This window comes from Monodon monoceros, unplaced genomic scaffold (assembly GCF_005190385.1).
Source record: "Monodon monoceros isolate NGI ecotype Baffin Bay Population unplaced genomic scaffold, NGI_Narwhal_1 Super_Scaffold_7, whole genome shotgun sequence".
In the NCBI taxonomy this organism is placed as follows: domain Eukaryota; kingdom Metazoa; phylum Chordata; class Mammalia; order Artiodactyla; family Monodontidae; genus Monodon; species Monodon monoceros.
This window is the reverse complement of record NW_021703784.1, coordinates 105,520,463-105,536,845: the sequence shown is the minus strand read 5'-3', so window position 1 is coordinate 105,536,845 and position 16,383 is coordinate 105,520,463. Positions and strand designations below refer to the sequence as shown.

At 50.1% G+C, this 16,383-nt stretch overlaps 1 protein-coding gene across 1 annotated transcript in view; it reads left to right on the top strand.

Moving 5' to 3' along the window:
* Positions 1–16,383, top strand: part of KCNQ1 (potassium voltage-gated channel subfamily Q member 1) — a 311,701-nt gene that overhangs the window by 218,091 nt on the left and 77,227 nt on the right. Inside the window, exon 15 of the mRNA XM_029207933.1 lies at positions 12,915–12,990. Within this exon, the coding sequence (XP_029063766.1) occupies positions 12,915–12,990 (76 nt within the window). The remainder of the gene's footprint in view (positions 1–12,914; positions 12,991–16,383) is intronic.

Here is a 16,383-nt window from a genome sequence, read left to right as displayed (position 1 = left end):
TTTTTCCACAGTCACCTTGCGTGTGGGGAGGGCAGGTCCTAACCATCTTCAGCCCCCACTCCTGATATGACTTGAGTTTTGAAGGGATACACGCCCATCTCAGGGCCGGAGCCCTGCATCTTCACAGATGAGCAGAGTCTTCTAGACTTTCCTCCCCAGAACATGGGGGCCTGGGGGCTCTGGGGCTCCCAGGCCAGGGCTGATCACCTGCTCCTGCCTCCAAGCTCTGAGCTGGACGTGGGGACTATCTGGGCCACATGCCTCAGCCCTGGCGGCGACCATGGATTACACGGTGATCATGTGATTACAGTCGGTGTTTGGGGCTCCCGGGCGCCATCACAGCAGGGGAGTGTGGCCACCCGACACCTCCCTGGGGAAGGGGTGTGGCTGGACGTGAATGAGGGTGGGCTGTGACCAGGAAGGAGGTGAGGGAGGGCCGCAGCCTGCCCGGGGGGCCCTCCAAGTGGGCGTGAGCACGGCCCTGGATGTGGCAGGGATTGATGGACGTGGGAGGCATGGTGGGAGGGTGGGCTGCAGAGAAAGCTGCAGACTCAGCCCCCATCGTGCCTGGGCTGGGCCCCGTCCGCCAGCAGCGCTGGCCTTGATCCCTGTCAGAGGTAGCCACGGCTGGCCAGCTATGGAGCCACCCTACATTCAGCTCAGGGTCAGCAGAAGACAGGCACGGTGGCCCGTTGGTCCACCCATCCTTCGATTGCTTCTCAGACCCAGGCGGGACCAGGCCGGGGCACTTCACAGCCTATCCTGAGCTGTTTTTGTCAGAAGCCAGTGGGCCATGCACGCTGGGCGGGCTGGTTTGAAGTCTCAGGATTGCAAAACCCTCACCCCGCAGGGTGCTATCTCTAAAGAAGTCGCCTGACTCAACCACAGACTCCCCCCGGCCCTCGGGCAGGCATCCAGAGCCGGAAGCCAGAGCTGGCCCGGTGGGATGGGTCAAGGGCGGGACGGGAAGACAGCAGGGCAGCGAGCCCCCAGCCAGCCCGGATGGGCAAGACTCGGACACAGAGTCCAGACTGAGGTGGGTTGGGGGCGAGGGGGCCTGGGCTTCCCCCCGCCCCTCCCCCCAACAGAAACCAGAGCCGCCCAGGAGGGTGACTGGGCTGTCACGGGGACAGAGCTCACACTGCAGTCTTGCCCTCAGCACTGCCGCCAGCAGGGAGGCCGAGCCACGAGTCACGAGGCTCTGCTTCCCCGGGCCTGAGACGGGGACACCCTGCCTTCCCATCAGAGCCGGCACTGGGCAACAAACACATACCAGGCCTCAAAGGGAAAGGTGACAGCAGCCTGCTGTCTCTGCACACCCTCCCCAAACCCCTTCCTTTGGAAAGACCTGAAAGGGAGAGTCCCCACAGTCAGCCACTTCCAGGGGCAAAAGAGCAAGTGTTCTGGGAGACCAGAAGGTGGTTCGTGGAAATGTTCCTGGGTGCAGACCTTCAGGGATGAAGTCAGCAAGGGGCTGGTCCTCTATGGCTTCAGCTGGGCCTCAGGCTGTGCTGAGCACAGCAGCCCACATCTCTGACAAGGGCAACACCCTGCTCCCTTGTTCAATCATTTCTGCTTATATTGCTATCATTTCCACCCTTCTGCTTATTTTGGGTTTCATTTGCTCTTCTTTTTCTAGTTTCTTAAGGTAGAAACTTAGATCATTGATTTAAGACTTTTCTTTTCTTTTACTATGTCATTGAATGCTATAAATTTCCCTCTGAGACCTGCTTTAGCTGCATCCCTCAAATTTTGACATGTTTTCATTTTTCATTCAGTTTAAGATGTTTGTATAAAATTGTGATGATCTGTTCCTTGAAAGTTTAGTACAATTTGGGATAAAGCCATCTGGCCCTGGCTTTTTCTTGTGGGAAGATATTTTAACCACCACTTTAATACCTTTAGTAGTTGTAGGCTTATTCAAATGTTTTATTCCATCCTGAGCCCGTTCTATTGAGTTAGATATTTTCCTGAGAATATAGCCGTTCCTGTCTAGGTTTTCCAAAGTTTCTGGCATATAGTTTTTGAGAATATTCTTTTATTAGCTTTCAAATCCCTATTTGTAATGTTTCCTTATTTTCTTTTATAATATTTTTATTTCTATTTTCTCTCAGTCTCACCAGAGCTTTATCTATTTTGTTAGTTTTTTTTTTAAAGAATAAAATTTTTGCTTTATTTAGAGATTTCAAAAACTTACATAAAGGGAAAGATATACCATATTCATAAATAAGAGACAGTGTTATAAAGATGTCAATTCATTTCTTCCTCCTTCATCCATAGATTCAGTATAATTCCAATAAAAACCCCAATAGGTTTTTTTTTCCCATGAAACATAATTTGATGATTCAAAACTTTCTGTGGAAGAATAAGGAGCCACGAATACCAAGACCTTTTTCAGAAGCTCAGGGAAAGACCATTTCTTCCAGGTACCAGGACATATGGTATAACACATAGTGACTCAGATGCTGCAGTGTGGGTGCAGGAATCGATCATTAGCCCAGTGGAATAGAGAGCCCAGAAAAGACCTGCACAAATGTGAGGTTTTTGAGTGTGATCAAAATGGCATTGCCAGTCGCTGGAATAGGTGATTATTCATAATGAGAAAGTGAAGTTGGGCCCCGACCTCACACCATATTCAAAAATTCACTCCAGATGGGCCTAAGAATGAAATGTCAAATACAAAGCTTATAACCATTAGAAAATATGTTAGTTTGTATCTTTCAAAACTTAGCATAAAGGAATATTTCTCACATGAGACACAAAAGCATTGACTATGAAAGAAAAATATTAATAAATTTGTTTCTGTAAAATAAGCACTTCTGTTCATTGAAAGACACCTTAAAAAAGTGAAAAGATAATTTTCAAAGTGGGATTTGCACTAGTTTTTTATTGTTGCTGTAAGAAATTCCCTCAAACCTAGTGGCTTCAAACAACACGCATTTATCCTCTTTTGGTTCTTCTGTAGGTCAGAAGTCCCACACAGCCTGAGGGTCTGAAAGGTATCACAGGGCTGGTTCCTTCTGGAGGCCCCAGGAGAGAATCCATGCCTGACCTTTTTCAGCTTCTAAAGGGTCCTTGGCCCTTTCCTCTACCTTCAAAGCCGTCACATTGCTGCTCTCTGGCCTCTTTCCCACAGTCACGGCTTCTTTCAGCCACAGCTGGGAAAGACCCCACTTTTAAGGACTCAAATGTCTAATCGGGCCCACCTGGATAATCTAGAATACTCTACCCTTCTCAAGGTGCAGCACCTGAATTGCATCCATAAAGTCCCTTGTACCACGTAAGGTGACATATTCATAGGTTCTGGGGATTAGAACATCTTTGGGAAGCCTTTTACTGCCTAATACAGGAATAGGTATTCCCAATACATGAATTGACAAAGAATTGGTTCGTTGGTAGGTAGAGAGATAGGAAGGGAGGGAAGGAGGGAGGGAGGGAGGGAGAGAGAGAGAGAGAGAGAGGGGGGGGGGGGGGGAGGGAAAAAGGAAGGAAGGAGGGGGGGGAGGGAGGGGGAAAGACAGACAATTTACATCAAACTAATCAATAAGTGCACAAATAACTGAACAGAAAAGTGGCCCAGGGCTGTGCCTTTCACAGTGGAGGACACATGGCCAGTCAGTGTGTGAGAGCATCGCTGACACTGGTTTCATCTGGTGTGAATCCCGAAGCCTGATCACTAGGGCAGCAGACGGGGATGTGGGGCGATGTGGGGCCCCGGGTCTCTCCTGAACCCCTGGTGGGATGCTTAGTAGGGCCGCCACTTAGTAGGGCCGCCAGTGTGGCATCACCTGTAAGGTGCAATTTCACATACCGATGACCCGGCTGTGGCATGCCTGGGTACTCACCCTGGGGAAACTCCAGTCCGTGCCCAGCCGGAGAAGGTAACCAGGAGTGCGTGTCGTCCTGCCCTCACCAAGCCACGTGCCCATCCAGGAGGGAGAGTGAATGTACTCGGAATGTCCACATAGAGGTGTCCTTTCCACCAGTCAAAACGAACGAACCAGAGTGACTCACAACCGTGTGGGCGGGTCTTGGCAACATAAGCCCAGGGAAAAGCATAATACGATTCTATAAAGTTTAAATCACTAAAATAAAAACTATATGCCCTTTTTTGGATATATATAAGTGTGATAAAGTTATATAATCAGGAAAGCAAGGAGTGAACGACATGGATTCAGGTCGATGGCTCCCCAGGGTGGAAGAGGCAGGGGGATGGTTGAATTGGGGGCTGTCGGGGTCTAGCTTTTATTCTGAGCAGTGGGTTCCTGGTATTGTTGGTATTGCAGGTAGGATATTTGCATCCAAGTTTACGAGAGAGATTGGCCTGTGACTTTTCTTTCTTGAAACATCTATAATGATGGATAAAAAAATGAAACACCACAACCAAGTGAGATTTATTCCAGATAAACCCGGCCGGTTCAATATTCAGAATTCCATTAACATAACCCATCACATCAACAGGCCGCAGAGAAAACTCTCATGATCCTATCAAGTGATGTGGAAAAAGCATTGATAAAAATCTAATATCCATCCGGGTCCTCCTCTTTGTCGAAGGGGTGGCGGAGGGTGCCTCCTTTCTCAGACAGAGGGAAGGGGACGCGCGCTCTCCTGCGGGGCTCAGTGTGCCTAAGGTGAGTCCTACTGCCCGTCCCACCTGCCTGGTGTTGGAGCCACCAGAAAAGGGCACTCACCCCCTCCCCGGGCCAAGCCCAGCCTGGAGAGAGGAGAAGGCCCTCAGAGAGAGGGGCCAGCCAGGCCCTTCCCCAGAGACCGCAGAGTCTTCGTGTCCAGCAGAGAGGCTGGCCATGGGGCTGTCACCAGAGCAGGGGCCAGGCCACAGCAGGCCTGTACGGAGCTGGCCGGGCCCCAGTGTCCAACTCTGGGCTAAGTAGAAACCACCTGTCCCTGAGAACTTTAAAAGCTGCTTATCTTGAAAGGCTTTTTAAAAAACTATGGTATGATTTATTTATTGTAAAGTGCATAAATCCTGCAGGAACAGATCAGCTTAGTTTTACGTATATATACCCTACATTAAAACCCACGAGGTCAGGACCTAGAACACTTCCGTCCCACCAGCAGTTTCCTTCCCGCCTCCCCAGGGAAGCCTCCCCCGACGCCCCCCCACCCCTGCCGCCACAGGTAACCCCTATCCTGGCTTCTCTCACTGTAGAACAGTCTTGCCTGTTCTTGAGCCTGCACGGAACTGTACTTGCATACAGCTTTGTCACTGGCTGGCCTTCCTATGAGGGAAGCTGCTATAAAGATTCTGATAGATATATTTGGTGGACGTGAACACTCGTTTCTCTGGATTAAGTATCTGGAGAATACGAAATGCCAGGTCCCAAGGCTACAGCCAAACAGCTTTCCAAAGTGAACCGACACACGTTCCCACCAGCAGCGCATGGGCGTCTGTCACTCCACAGCGTCCGCGACACTGGATGTTGTCAGCCTTTTTAAGTTTGGCCATTTTAGCGAGCGTATATGGGTACCCCTTTCGGGTTTTCATCTGCATTCCCCTAATAGGTCATGATGTTGAGCGCCTTCTCATGGGCTTACTGACATTTGGGCATCCTATGTGAAAAGCGCCTGTTCAAATCATCTTTTTAAATTATGTGGTCTTTTCCTTATTGATCTGTAGGCATATTCTCAATATATTCTGGCTACAAGTCCTTTACCAGAAAATATCCTTTCCTGGCCTGTAGATCATCTGTTCATTCCTTTACTGATGTCTTTTGATGTCTAGAAGGTCTTAATTTTAAGGAAGGGCGATTTGTCGAATTTTGTTGTTGTTGTCAGTGTGGCTTGTGTTTGGGGAAATCTTCCGAGGTCATAAAGATACTCTCCTGCTCTCTTCTGGAGGTCTGATGGTCTCTGCCTGCACGCTTTGATCTAAAATCTAACATGAATTAATTTTGTGACTGCTGTGTGGCGGGGATCATGGTTCATATCTTTTGCATACAGCTATCCAAATTGTCCCAGTACCACTGACTGAAGGGAACATTCTTTCCCCCACTGGATCGCAACAGTGCCTCGGTTATAAACACAGTGACCACATATGCGTGTTTGTGCTTCTGAATGTTTTATTCTGTCCCGCTGATCTATCCTCTACCTAATACGGCTGTGTTAAAAGTGTATTCTAATACCACATCTCTCTAATACACTCCACTCATCGCGGTAGCTTTACAGTACCTTTTAAACTGGTAGTGTGAGTCCTCAACTTTGTTGTTCTTCAAAATTGTCTTGTCTACCTTAGCCCTTTGCTTTTTCACCAATATTTTAGAATCAGCTTGAAAATTGTGCCCCCCAGAAATGAATAAATAAATAAATAAAAGCACTCTGCTATGGATTGGAATCACATTTGACCCATACCTCAAAATTCACCTCTTAACAAATATTGAGTCTTCCAATTTATAAACGTATTATATACGTTAGGGCCTCTTTAATTTCCCTCACTAATGTCTAGTATGTTTCTGTGAAGAGGTCTTGTTCACCTCCAGGAGATTTATTCTTAGATATTTTATGCGTTTTGATGCTGTTACAATTGGTATCTTTTTATTTCATTTTCTAGTTGCTTGTTACTAACATAGAGAAATACAATTGCTTTTTGTATATCATCTTTAAAACCAGTGTTCTTTCTAAATTCATTTAGCAATAGAATAATTTATCTGAAGATTCTGAAGGGGTTTTTAACATATATGATTATGTCATTTGCAAATAATGACAAAAGTTTTATTTTGTCCTGTCCAATTATTGTATCTTTCATTTCCTTTCCCCCTCCCCCCCACCCAATGCACTGGCTGAGACTTTGGGGATAATATTAAGTAGAAACGGTAATGGCGGACATCCTTGTCTTACTCCCCATCTCAGGAGGAATATTTCACCATTAAGCATGACGTTTGCTTAGATTTTGTTTGCTTTTGTGTTTGTTTTTTACGTAATGGAGTTTCCTCCTATTCCTAGTTCTCTAAGAGTTGTGTTTTTAATTATGAATGGGTCTTGAGTTTTATCACATGTTTTTCTGCATCTTTTGAGTTGCTTATATGTTGTTTTCTTACTTGTTCTGTTGATGTGGTGAATAATGTTGATTGGTTTTCGGCTGCTAAACCAACCTTGCGTAACTGGATTGAACTACACTCGATCATTTATCTTTACATATGGCATTGGGTTCAATTTGTTGGTATTGCAGGTAGGATATTTGCATCCAAGTTTACGAGAGAGATTGGCCTGTGACTTTTCTTTCTTGAAACATCTTTGTCGGGTTTTGATATCAAGGTTATACTGACTCATAAAAATCCTCTAAAAAGATTTGTATAAAATTGGTATTATTTCTTCCCATTTAAGGAACAATCTACTGGTGAAGTCATCTAGACCTAAGGCTTTTTTGTGTGTAAATTCCAAATCTAATTTATTTAATTAAAATTGGGCAATTTGGATTTTTAAGTTTCTTCTTACGTCTGCTTTTATATATTGTGGTGTTTTTAGGAATTAATCTATTTTACCTAAACTATCAAGATTATTTTTGTACATAATATCCTCTAAATAGGTTCTTAAAATATCTCTAGTTAGTCTTTTCAGAAAATCAAATTTTGGCTTTGTTGATTTTCCTTAACGAAGTGTTCATTTTTTATTTCATTGAATTGTGCTCTTATCTTTATTATCTCTTTCCATCTACCTTCTTGGGATTTAATTTACTATTGTTTAAACTTCTTGAGACAGACTTTGGCCTCTCCTCTTCTCTTAATATATGATTTAAGATCATAAAGTTTCCTCTAAGCACTACTTCATGGTACCTCAAGCGCTTATTTTAGCTGTAAGTTGTGATACGGAACATTTTTATTACGATTCAATTAAAAGTATTTTTCAGTTCTTATCAGATTTCCTCTTCGATCCTTGAGATATTTAATTTCCAAAACACTTAAGGATTTTCCAGTTATCTTTTTCTTATTCATTTCTAGCTTAATCTCTCTGTGGTCAGAGAACATACATATGTGACTTACTTTCTTTGAAATTTGTTGGAACTTGCTCTTCAAGCCCTGCACACGGTCCCTTCTGGTAGATGTTCCCTGTGTGCTTGGGAAGCTTAGATGCCCTTTGGGCACTGAGCACGGTGTTCTGTAAGCGTTGATCACATCAAGTTCCTCCTCGGTTCGTTCAGACGTGTCTCTCTTTAGATGTTTTCACAGCTCCTCTATCTGTTACCCACCGAGGTGCATTCAAATCTCCCACCATGATTGTGGATTTTCTCTTTTACCTTTAGTTCTGCCAGCTTTTGCTTTTATATATTTGAAGCTTATGTTGTTAAGTACATACGGATTTAGAATTGATCTCTTCCCACCAAATTTTGACCACTTTTTTTTTTTTTTTTTTTTTTTTTTTTTGCCACGTGGCATGCAGGATCTTAGTTCCCCAACCAGGGATGGAACCCCTGCCCCCTACAGTGGAAGCATGGTGTCCTAACCACTAGACTGCCAGGGAATTCCCTTGACCGCTTTTTAAATGATGAAATATCCCCTCTTTATCTCTGGCAATACTTAAAGTCTTCTTTGTCTTATATTAGTTTACCTGCACTAGCTTTCATTGGGCAACGCCAATGTATGTCTTTTTCTATCCTTTTACTGTCAACATTTCTATGCCTATCTATTTCAGTATATTTATAGGCAACATCAAATTGTTTTTTTAAATCTCATCTGACGATCTTGGTTTTTTAATTGGAATATTTAGTCCCTCTGCAATGCATGCAATCTACTATCTCACTTTTCTTTTTCCCATTTGTTCCATCACTTCCTTTTGACTTCCTTTCCTGCTTCTTTGGGTTAATCAAAACTTGTTATTAATTAATTTTTATCCCCTCTTAGCTTGTTAATTCTACAGTCCTTTATTATTCCATCAGTGGTTGCCTAGAGATTATCATACACATCCTTGACTCACTGGAGTCGACGTCAGATGAGCACTTTTACCGTTTCCCTGACAACACATGGTGCTCACCACTGTTTATCTCCACTGATGCCTCCTCCCTTTTATGCTATTTTTATCATGTATTTTTAGCTATAGCTATGCCTTAAACCTCAGGAGACATTATCATGATTATTTCAGTCACTTTAATTTACTAACTTAAACTTTCTCACATATCTGTTCTTTTCTACATTCTTAATTCCTTCCTGCATTTCTGTGCATCCTTCTGGGATCATTGCTCTCTACCTGGGGAGACCCCTAAGTCGTTCTTTCAGTGCAGGTCTCCCAGCAGTGAATTCTCTTGGTCTAGTTTTCACCTTCTTTTTTTTTTTTTTTAATTAATTAATTTATTTATTTATTTATTATTTTTGGCTGTGTTGGGTCTTCGTTTCTGTGTGAGGGCTTTCTCTAGTTGTGGCAAGCGGGGACCACTCTTCATCACGGTGCGCGGGCCTGTCACTGTCGCGGCCTCTCTTGTTGCGGAGCACAAGCTCCAGGCGCGCAGACTCAGTAGTTGTGGCTCACGGGCCCAGTTGCTCCACAGCATGTGGGATCCTCCCAGACCAGGGCTCGAACCCGTGTCCCCTACATTGGCAGGCAGATTCTCAACCACTGCGCCACCAGGGAAGCCCTCACCTTCTTTTTTTATAATTATTGTAGAAAATATGCATAACATAAAATGTATCATTTTAACCATTTTTAACTGTATCATTCAGGGGCATTAAGCACATTCATGTTGTTGTGTAACCATCACCATCATCTCCAGAACTGTTTCATCTTCCCAAACTGACACCCTGTCCCCATTGAATGCTCACTCCCCATCCCCCTCCCCTCAGGCCCAGCCCCAGCATCCTACTTTCTGTCTCTGTAGACTTGATGACTCTAGGTCCTCATACAAGTGGAACTATACAGAGTTTATCCTTTTGTGACTGGATTATTTCACTTGAACCTTCATTTTTAAGAACGTATTTGATGGGTATAGCATGCTAAGTTGGTAGGAATTTTCCTTGAGCACTTCAAGGATGTCATTCTGGCTTTCATCCTTTCCATTGACAAGCCAACCATCAGGATAATGTGTCATCATTCTCACCCCCACCCCCCTGACTTTAGAGCTTCTGCAAATGTTCCCTGTGGTCTTCAGCAGGGTTACTCCGATGGGCCTGGGTCTGTTGTACCTTGTCTCTCTCTCCAGCTGGATCCAAAGAGCTGTTTGAATCTGTGGCCTGATGTCTTCCATCATTTGGGGAAAATTCTGTGCCACTGAGGCTTCAAAATTATTTGTTCTCCATTTTGCCTCCTCTCCTTCTAAGGTGTTACATGTATTAGAACTTCTAACCTTATCTTATATGCCTTGCACTTTTTCCTATATGTTTAATTCTACTTTCCCTCCATACTCTAACCTGGCTATTTTCTCCAATTCACAAATATTCTCTTCTCCTCTGCCAGCAAATTCATCTACTGCATTTCTTAATTTCCATGAGTGTCCTTTTTGTTCTGGAATTTCCTTTCTTTTTCATATAGATTCTACTTCTCTGGTGAAATTCTCCATCTTGTCATCTATTTTCTTGAACCTACTTATCAAGGTTATTTTCAAGTCCTTATCTAAAAACTCTGAAGCAAACCAATGCAACTGTTTGCTCCTGAGTCTGTGGGTCAGCATATTGGGCTCCTCACCTGGCTGGTCTCACCTGGCTCGTCCAAGCCGCAGCTTGGTGGTGACTGGGTGGTCTCAGCTAGCCTCCGGAGTCTGGAGCTGTCGGGCTCTCAGCCAGGGTGCCTCAGCTCTCCTCCACGTGGCTTTTCTAGCAGCCCAGCTCAGACACGTCCACATGGCAGCAGCATTCCATGATGATGGAAATAGTTGGGGGGAACTCCGATTGGGGGGAACTGCAAAGGATTTACACCCATCTCTAACCTCCCCCCGCCCACCCTCTGGCCATAAATTTTTACATTCCCCCCAAAGTAAAATTCACTCACCCCTCCAAGAGACACCAAGGTCTCATGCGATTAGAGACGGCACCCTGTCCAAAGTCCAGCATCTTACGATAGGCCTTTTTTTTTTTCAGCCTCTGCCCAATGCCTGGTCCCCAGACCAGCACTATGCGTTTCAGGATTTTGATATGATGTACCCCACTTTGGGGTCCTAATTGCTTTTAATCTATTGCAGCATGGCAAACCACACCTAAATTTAGTGGCTTCACACTGCAGCTCTTTCCTTATTCATGAGTCTGTGGGTCAGCAATTTGGGCTCGGCTCAGCTGGGAGGTTGTCCTGCTGGCTCTGCGTGGGGTGACTCTCACAGCTGCAGTCCCCTTGGAGGCTTATCAGGGCCGGATGGTCGAAGATGGCCTCAATTCACATGCCTATTGCTTGGTGCTGGCTCTTGGCCAGAGCACCATGATTCTCCACGTGGCCTCTCCAGCCAGCCAGCTGAGGTGGTTCAAGCGACCACATTCCAAGAGCACACAAGTTATACACGATGGGACTTCCCCAGCATTCTTTTCATCACAATAAGGGTCAAGGTCAGCCCAAATTCAAGCAGTGAGAAAACCAACTCTATCTCTTGATGCAAGAGCAACAAGTCTTTAAGGCATTGAATCTACCACATCTTTAGATCTGTTTCCGTGGTCTGTTTTGTCCATTTGTTTTCAGTCTGTTGAGTATTAAAAACAGAATAGAGGCTCCATGATCTTATCCCTACAGATAATTCAGTTTTCTCTGGCGTGCAAAAGGTGCAGGACAGAGCACCTTGCTCCAGGTGGGGATTGAGGTGATTTGAGGCTATGGCAGGGTTGGGGGAGTCTCATCTGAAAGCTTGGGGTGTTTGCCAGGACCCCGTCTCCTTGGTGACTCTGAATCGCAGTTCTCCTCTCCCCGGTGGCGTGAGTCTGTGGAGGCCTTTGCCTAGCTTTTTATCCTTCTAGCAGCTGCTCCTTGCTCCGTTTCTCAGAATCTCACCCCATGCTGTGCGGCTCAGTTCACAAATGCTTCAAGGGGAAATTGCGTGAAAGGAGGCTTCCTTCTCTGTGGCCCCCCATTCACCAGGATCTTGGCCCATCAAGTCCTGGATGTCTTTGCAGCCCTGGACTCCTGTTTATCTTGCCGGCCCAGGGAGCCCCCTGCCTCCCATTCGGCTAGTGTGCCCCACACAACAAACGCACAAACGCACACGTGGGCTCTCCCAGTTCGTTTCTCTTCTGGGATCTCAGCCCTTGGAGTCTTCCTTGCTCTCAAAGCCATCACACAGCTGTGGTGATGCTCTCAGTAGAAGGTCTGGTCAGATGCAAGCTTCAGAGCCAGAAGGAAAATCCCCGCTGGTTCCATGTGGACGCATTTCCTTCCGGTCTTTTTCCTATGAACATATATATATATCTCAACAATTGTGTTTCCCTTTTTAATGATGTTTCTAGAAGGAACTTCAGAGGGGATACTGCACGGTCTCCTTAACAGGGTGGCTCAGGTGGTAACTATCCCTGGCTAATTTGTCCGTCAGCCCTATGTTTTCCAAGTGGGTACCGGTGGGCGGGCTATAAAACCTTCCAGCTGAAAGGGGCCTTAGCTGTCATCTGTTTGTACCTCCTCCCCACGCTACTAGTGAGCAGCCAGAAGGCCCAAGGGTAGAAAGAAGCTTCTGTGGCTCTACCGTGAGTGAGGGGCAGAGCCATTGCCAACTCGGGACCCTGACTCCTACCCCACTTCTGAGCGACAAGCAAGGCGAGGGTCCCTCTGGGGTCATCCCCCTAATCTAAAGCCTCTTGGCCTCAGCCTCTCCTCCTGCCACCAGGATGTGAGCTTGCAGATCCCCATCCGAGGGGGTTGAACACTCTCCTTGTTTCTGGAAAGGCCCAGCCCTTTGCCGGGGATGGGGGCACATTTGGGAAGCCTCCGAGCCTCTGAGAGTGGTGGGCGTGGGATGACCATCTGGTCCACACTCACGCCCTCCTCCCCGTTCTCCACTGCAGGCTGCGGGAGCACCACCGGGCCACCATCAAGGTCATTAGGCGCATGCAGTATTTTGTGGCCAAGAAGAAATTCCAGGTGAGTCCTGTACTCAGCCCTCCTGCCCTGGTCCACCCTGAAAGCCCCTCTCCCACCCACAGCGCAGGCTGCGGGGTCCCCATACCCTGCCATATCTGAGACCTGACCCTTCACCCGTCAAACACCCTGCCATGACTTCAGGATCCGTCCCCAAGACAGCAGACCCTGGAGGGACACTTCCCTGATCGGCCTGGACCCTGAGGCCCGGGGCAGAGCCCAGAGGCACGCAGGGCCCGAGGGCTCACTAGCTCCTCCCACCCCACCCCCCCACCAGACAGGAGTGGGAGTGACTCAGGGAGGGTGCGGAGCCCACCCTGCGTCACCTGGGCAGGAAGTGCTCTGTCCCAGGCCGGCTCAGGGCTCTTATCCCCCTCGCCCACCCTGTGTGAGTCGGAACAGAGGGGAGACCCAGCCCTGCTCTGTGCCCCGGGGTGGCCCACCTTTGCAGGGAGAGGTAGGGTCTCTCTGGCTGGGCGGGGCTGGAGACTGTGGGCTTCCCCATCGGCACTCCTGCCAGGGGTGGGTCTCCTGCAGCCCCTGGGAGCCCGCTGAGGAAGCCAGCTGGCGGCAGGCTTGGTGCCCTCCTTCCTACGTGGGGACCGTCCTCCGTCTGAGGAGCGGGACCCAGCTCAGCCTTGACTCTGAGAACATGGAACCTTAGGAAGCAGGGACCCTTGGGGGAGGCCATTCTCTTTCCAGAAGGCTTGGCCACCGGTGCCTTTCAAAAGTGAGTCCTTGGTGGAGCCAGGACTGGGGGTCGCCCAGAGCCAACCAACACCCACATCCCCTGGGCCTGCTTCGCCAAGTGAGGGGCTTGTTCACACCCCCTGGGAGGCCACAGCGAGGCTGGGACAAGAGCCAGCCCCCTCCGGGCCGTACCTCCCACCCCAGGCTGAAGGCTGGACGCTGGCTCGTTCCAGCCCCCTCAGCAGAGCCCTCACCCACCCAGGCCACAGAGCCAGACTCGGTGCGGGGTTCTGGAAAGACCCCACCCCCCTGCAGCCCTGGGGAAGAACCCTTCCCCCGCTGGTAGTGGGAGCAAGAGCCCAAGGGGCTGGCCCAGGACGGCGTCCACGGGTGCCCAGCCCTCACACAGGCTCTGCCACGACACGACCGCCACTGATCCCGGCCCCAAGGACAGCCCTGGTGAGGCCCTGCCCCGGCCGCCCCGTTCCTCCGGCTACCCGGCAGCACCCGTGGCCCCCTCGGCTGGGTGGTTTGCACACAGAGTCCCCAGTGTTATCCTGCTGCCTGCCCGTCTGTCTGCCTGGAGCCCTGGAGGGGGGCTGTTCCCCACCAAACTGGGCCAAGTTGTGCTAAGGCTCCCGCCAGGGCCTGGGACTCCTCATTGTTGAAACAAAAGAGTCGTGGTGAATGCTATTGTCGGCCGGCGCCAGGAGGTCTGCCCAGCAGTGTTCTGGGCGAGATCCGAAGGTCCCGGACAGAGGGCGTCTGTGGCTGTTCCTTCCCCGAGGGCCCGCTGCCCTGGCGGTACCAGCAGAGGGGTAGCTTGGTGGAGCAGGGAGCTCAGGGGGCACTGGGTGAGGGCAGGCTGGCCTCCTGGGGAGGGAGGAGGAGGAATGGCAGGAACCCCCTCGGGGGTCAGGTCTGGGCAGGACTGCTCCCAAGAGCAGAAGAGGCCCGCAGAAGGGCCACGATGTGTCGCCCTCGATTGAGGGCCATTGGTGGTGACGTCTAAAACCACAGATGTCAACCTGGGGATCAGAGGGGTCAGCGGGGACTCTTCCAGGATGGGGACAGTCCCCAGCCTGAGCAGCTGGGCCACCAGCGTTCCAGAGCAGGCCCTGGCAGGGCAGAGGCCATGACCTTCTCCCTGGGGCACCGTTGGGCCACGCAGGGCCGTGCCAGGGTGGACACCAGGCTTCCTGGGGGCTGCTTCCAGGGTCTGGGGCACCCAGCAGGGCAGGCGGAACCTTGGGGCTCATGGAAGGCCCAGCTCTGGGGGTGATGTGAGCAGCTTCCAGCTCAGAACCACAGCCCGCCCTGGGCAGATGGGCGCCACAGTGGCTGGAGCAGCTGTGGACGCTGGTGAGCGCCCGTCACAGACATGCAGGCAAGACAACTGGTTGCTGACCTCCCTTCCAGGCCGAGGGTCTCCTTTTCTGCCTCAGGACACAGGCCAGGGTCCTGCGAATGGCCTGGAGGCTTCCAGACGGAGGCTGGGCAGCCTCACCTCCCCTGCTCCCTGCCCCTCCCCTCGGCGCAGGACCCCTGGGGGGCCTTCAATAATTTGGGCGGGGCCCTTTGAGCGGAGGCGCTCCCGGGAGCTTCCTGGTTTGAGCAAGGCCAGAAGCTGGGGCAGCAGGAGGCCTCCAGGAAGGAGGGACCCACGGACGTAGAAGCGGTGGACGAGTCCCTGGCAGCGAGGGGCTCTGTGGGGCTCCAGGGGCGGCCCCCCACGCAGGCCCAGCTGTCAGGGATGCCGTCCCTTCCCCCGCAGCAGCCCGTCTGTCTGTCTGCTGCACGCCCACCCCCATCTGGCCTCAGGGGCTGCAGAAATGGCGGGTGGCCCCCCTGCCCGCCTCGCCTGCCTATAAGTACCCAGCTGGCCGCCCCTGCGTCTGGCCGGAGGAGCCAGAGCCTCTTAGCCCTTCACGTTTGCCTTGAACTCGCATGTCCACCGGCGGTCAGTCTGGACAGCCCGGCATTATCTCGGCTCATCTCAGGCTCCTGCTGCTGCCAAGGAAATGAGCTCTAGAGAGAAAGCTGAGATGATGTCTCCAGCTGGGCCCCAGGCCACCACTCGACAAAGGCCTCCAGGAGCTCTGAGCAGACCCTGGTTGGGGGGCGGGAGGTGAACTTCTCAGCTCTGAGATGAGTCTCAGGGGGCCTGGGACCCCACCGCGCCACGGGTCCTGGGTGTCAGTTGGGCGTCGGTTACCCTGTTGTGGTCCACACCCTAGACAAGGCGAGGCTGGGGGTGGGGGGCCTGCTCACGAGCCCCACCCCACCCCCACCCCCGCTTCTGCAGACATGCACACGCATGCCCGGGCACACACACACCTGTCACCTGTACTCTTATGCCTTCCCACAGGGACATCCGTATTCACTTGTGCACACAGAGGCTCTTAACACGCTCAGGTGCCCAGATTCCCCTGCACGCTGTGGGCCGTGACCTCCCAGGGTGTCCGGGGGACCAGGGCAAGGATCCGCTCCATTCCAGACCAGGCCTGCCCCACTTTGACCTCTGACCCCAGCCTGCCCCTCTTCTGATCCCATCCCAGACGGCTCCAGCAGGCCTGGAGGTGCCCAGTACAGCTCACAGGAGGCCAAGATCACAACTCAGTGGCGTGTGCACTGAACAGCAGCGCAGACCCTGGGCTCAGCCGCAGACACTGTCACGGCCACCTCGGGCTCTCCTGGCAAGAGCCA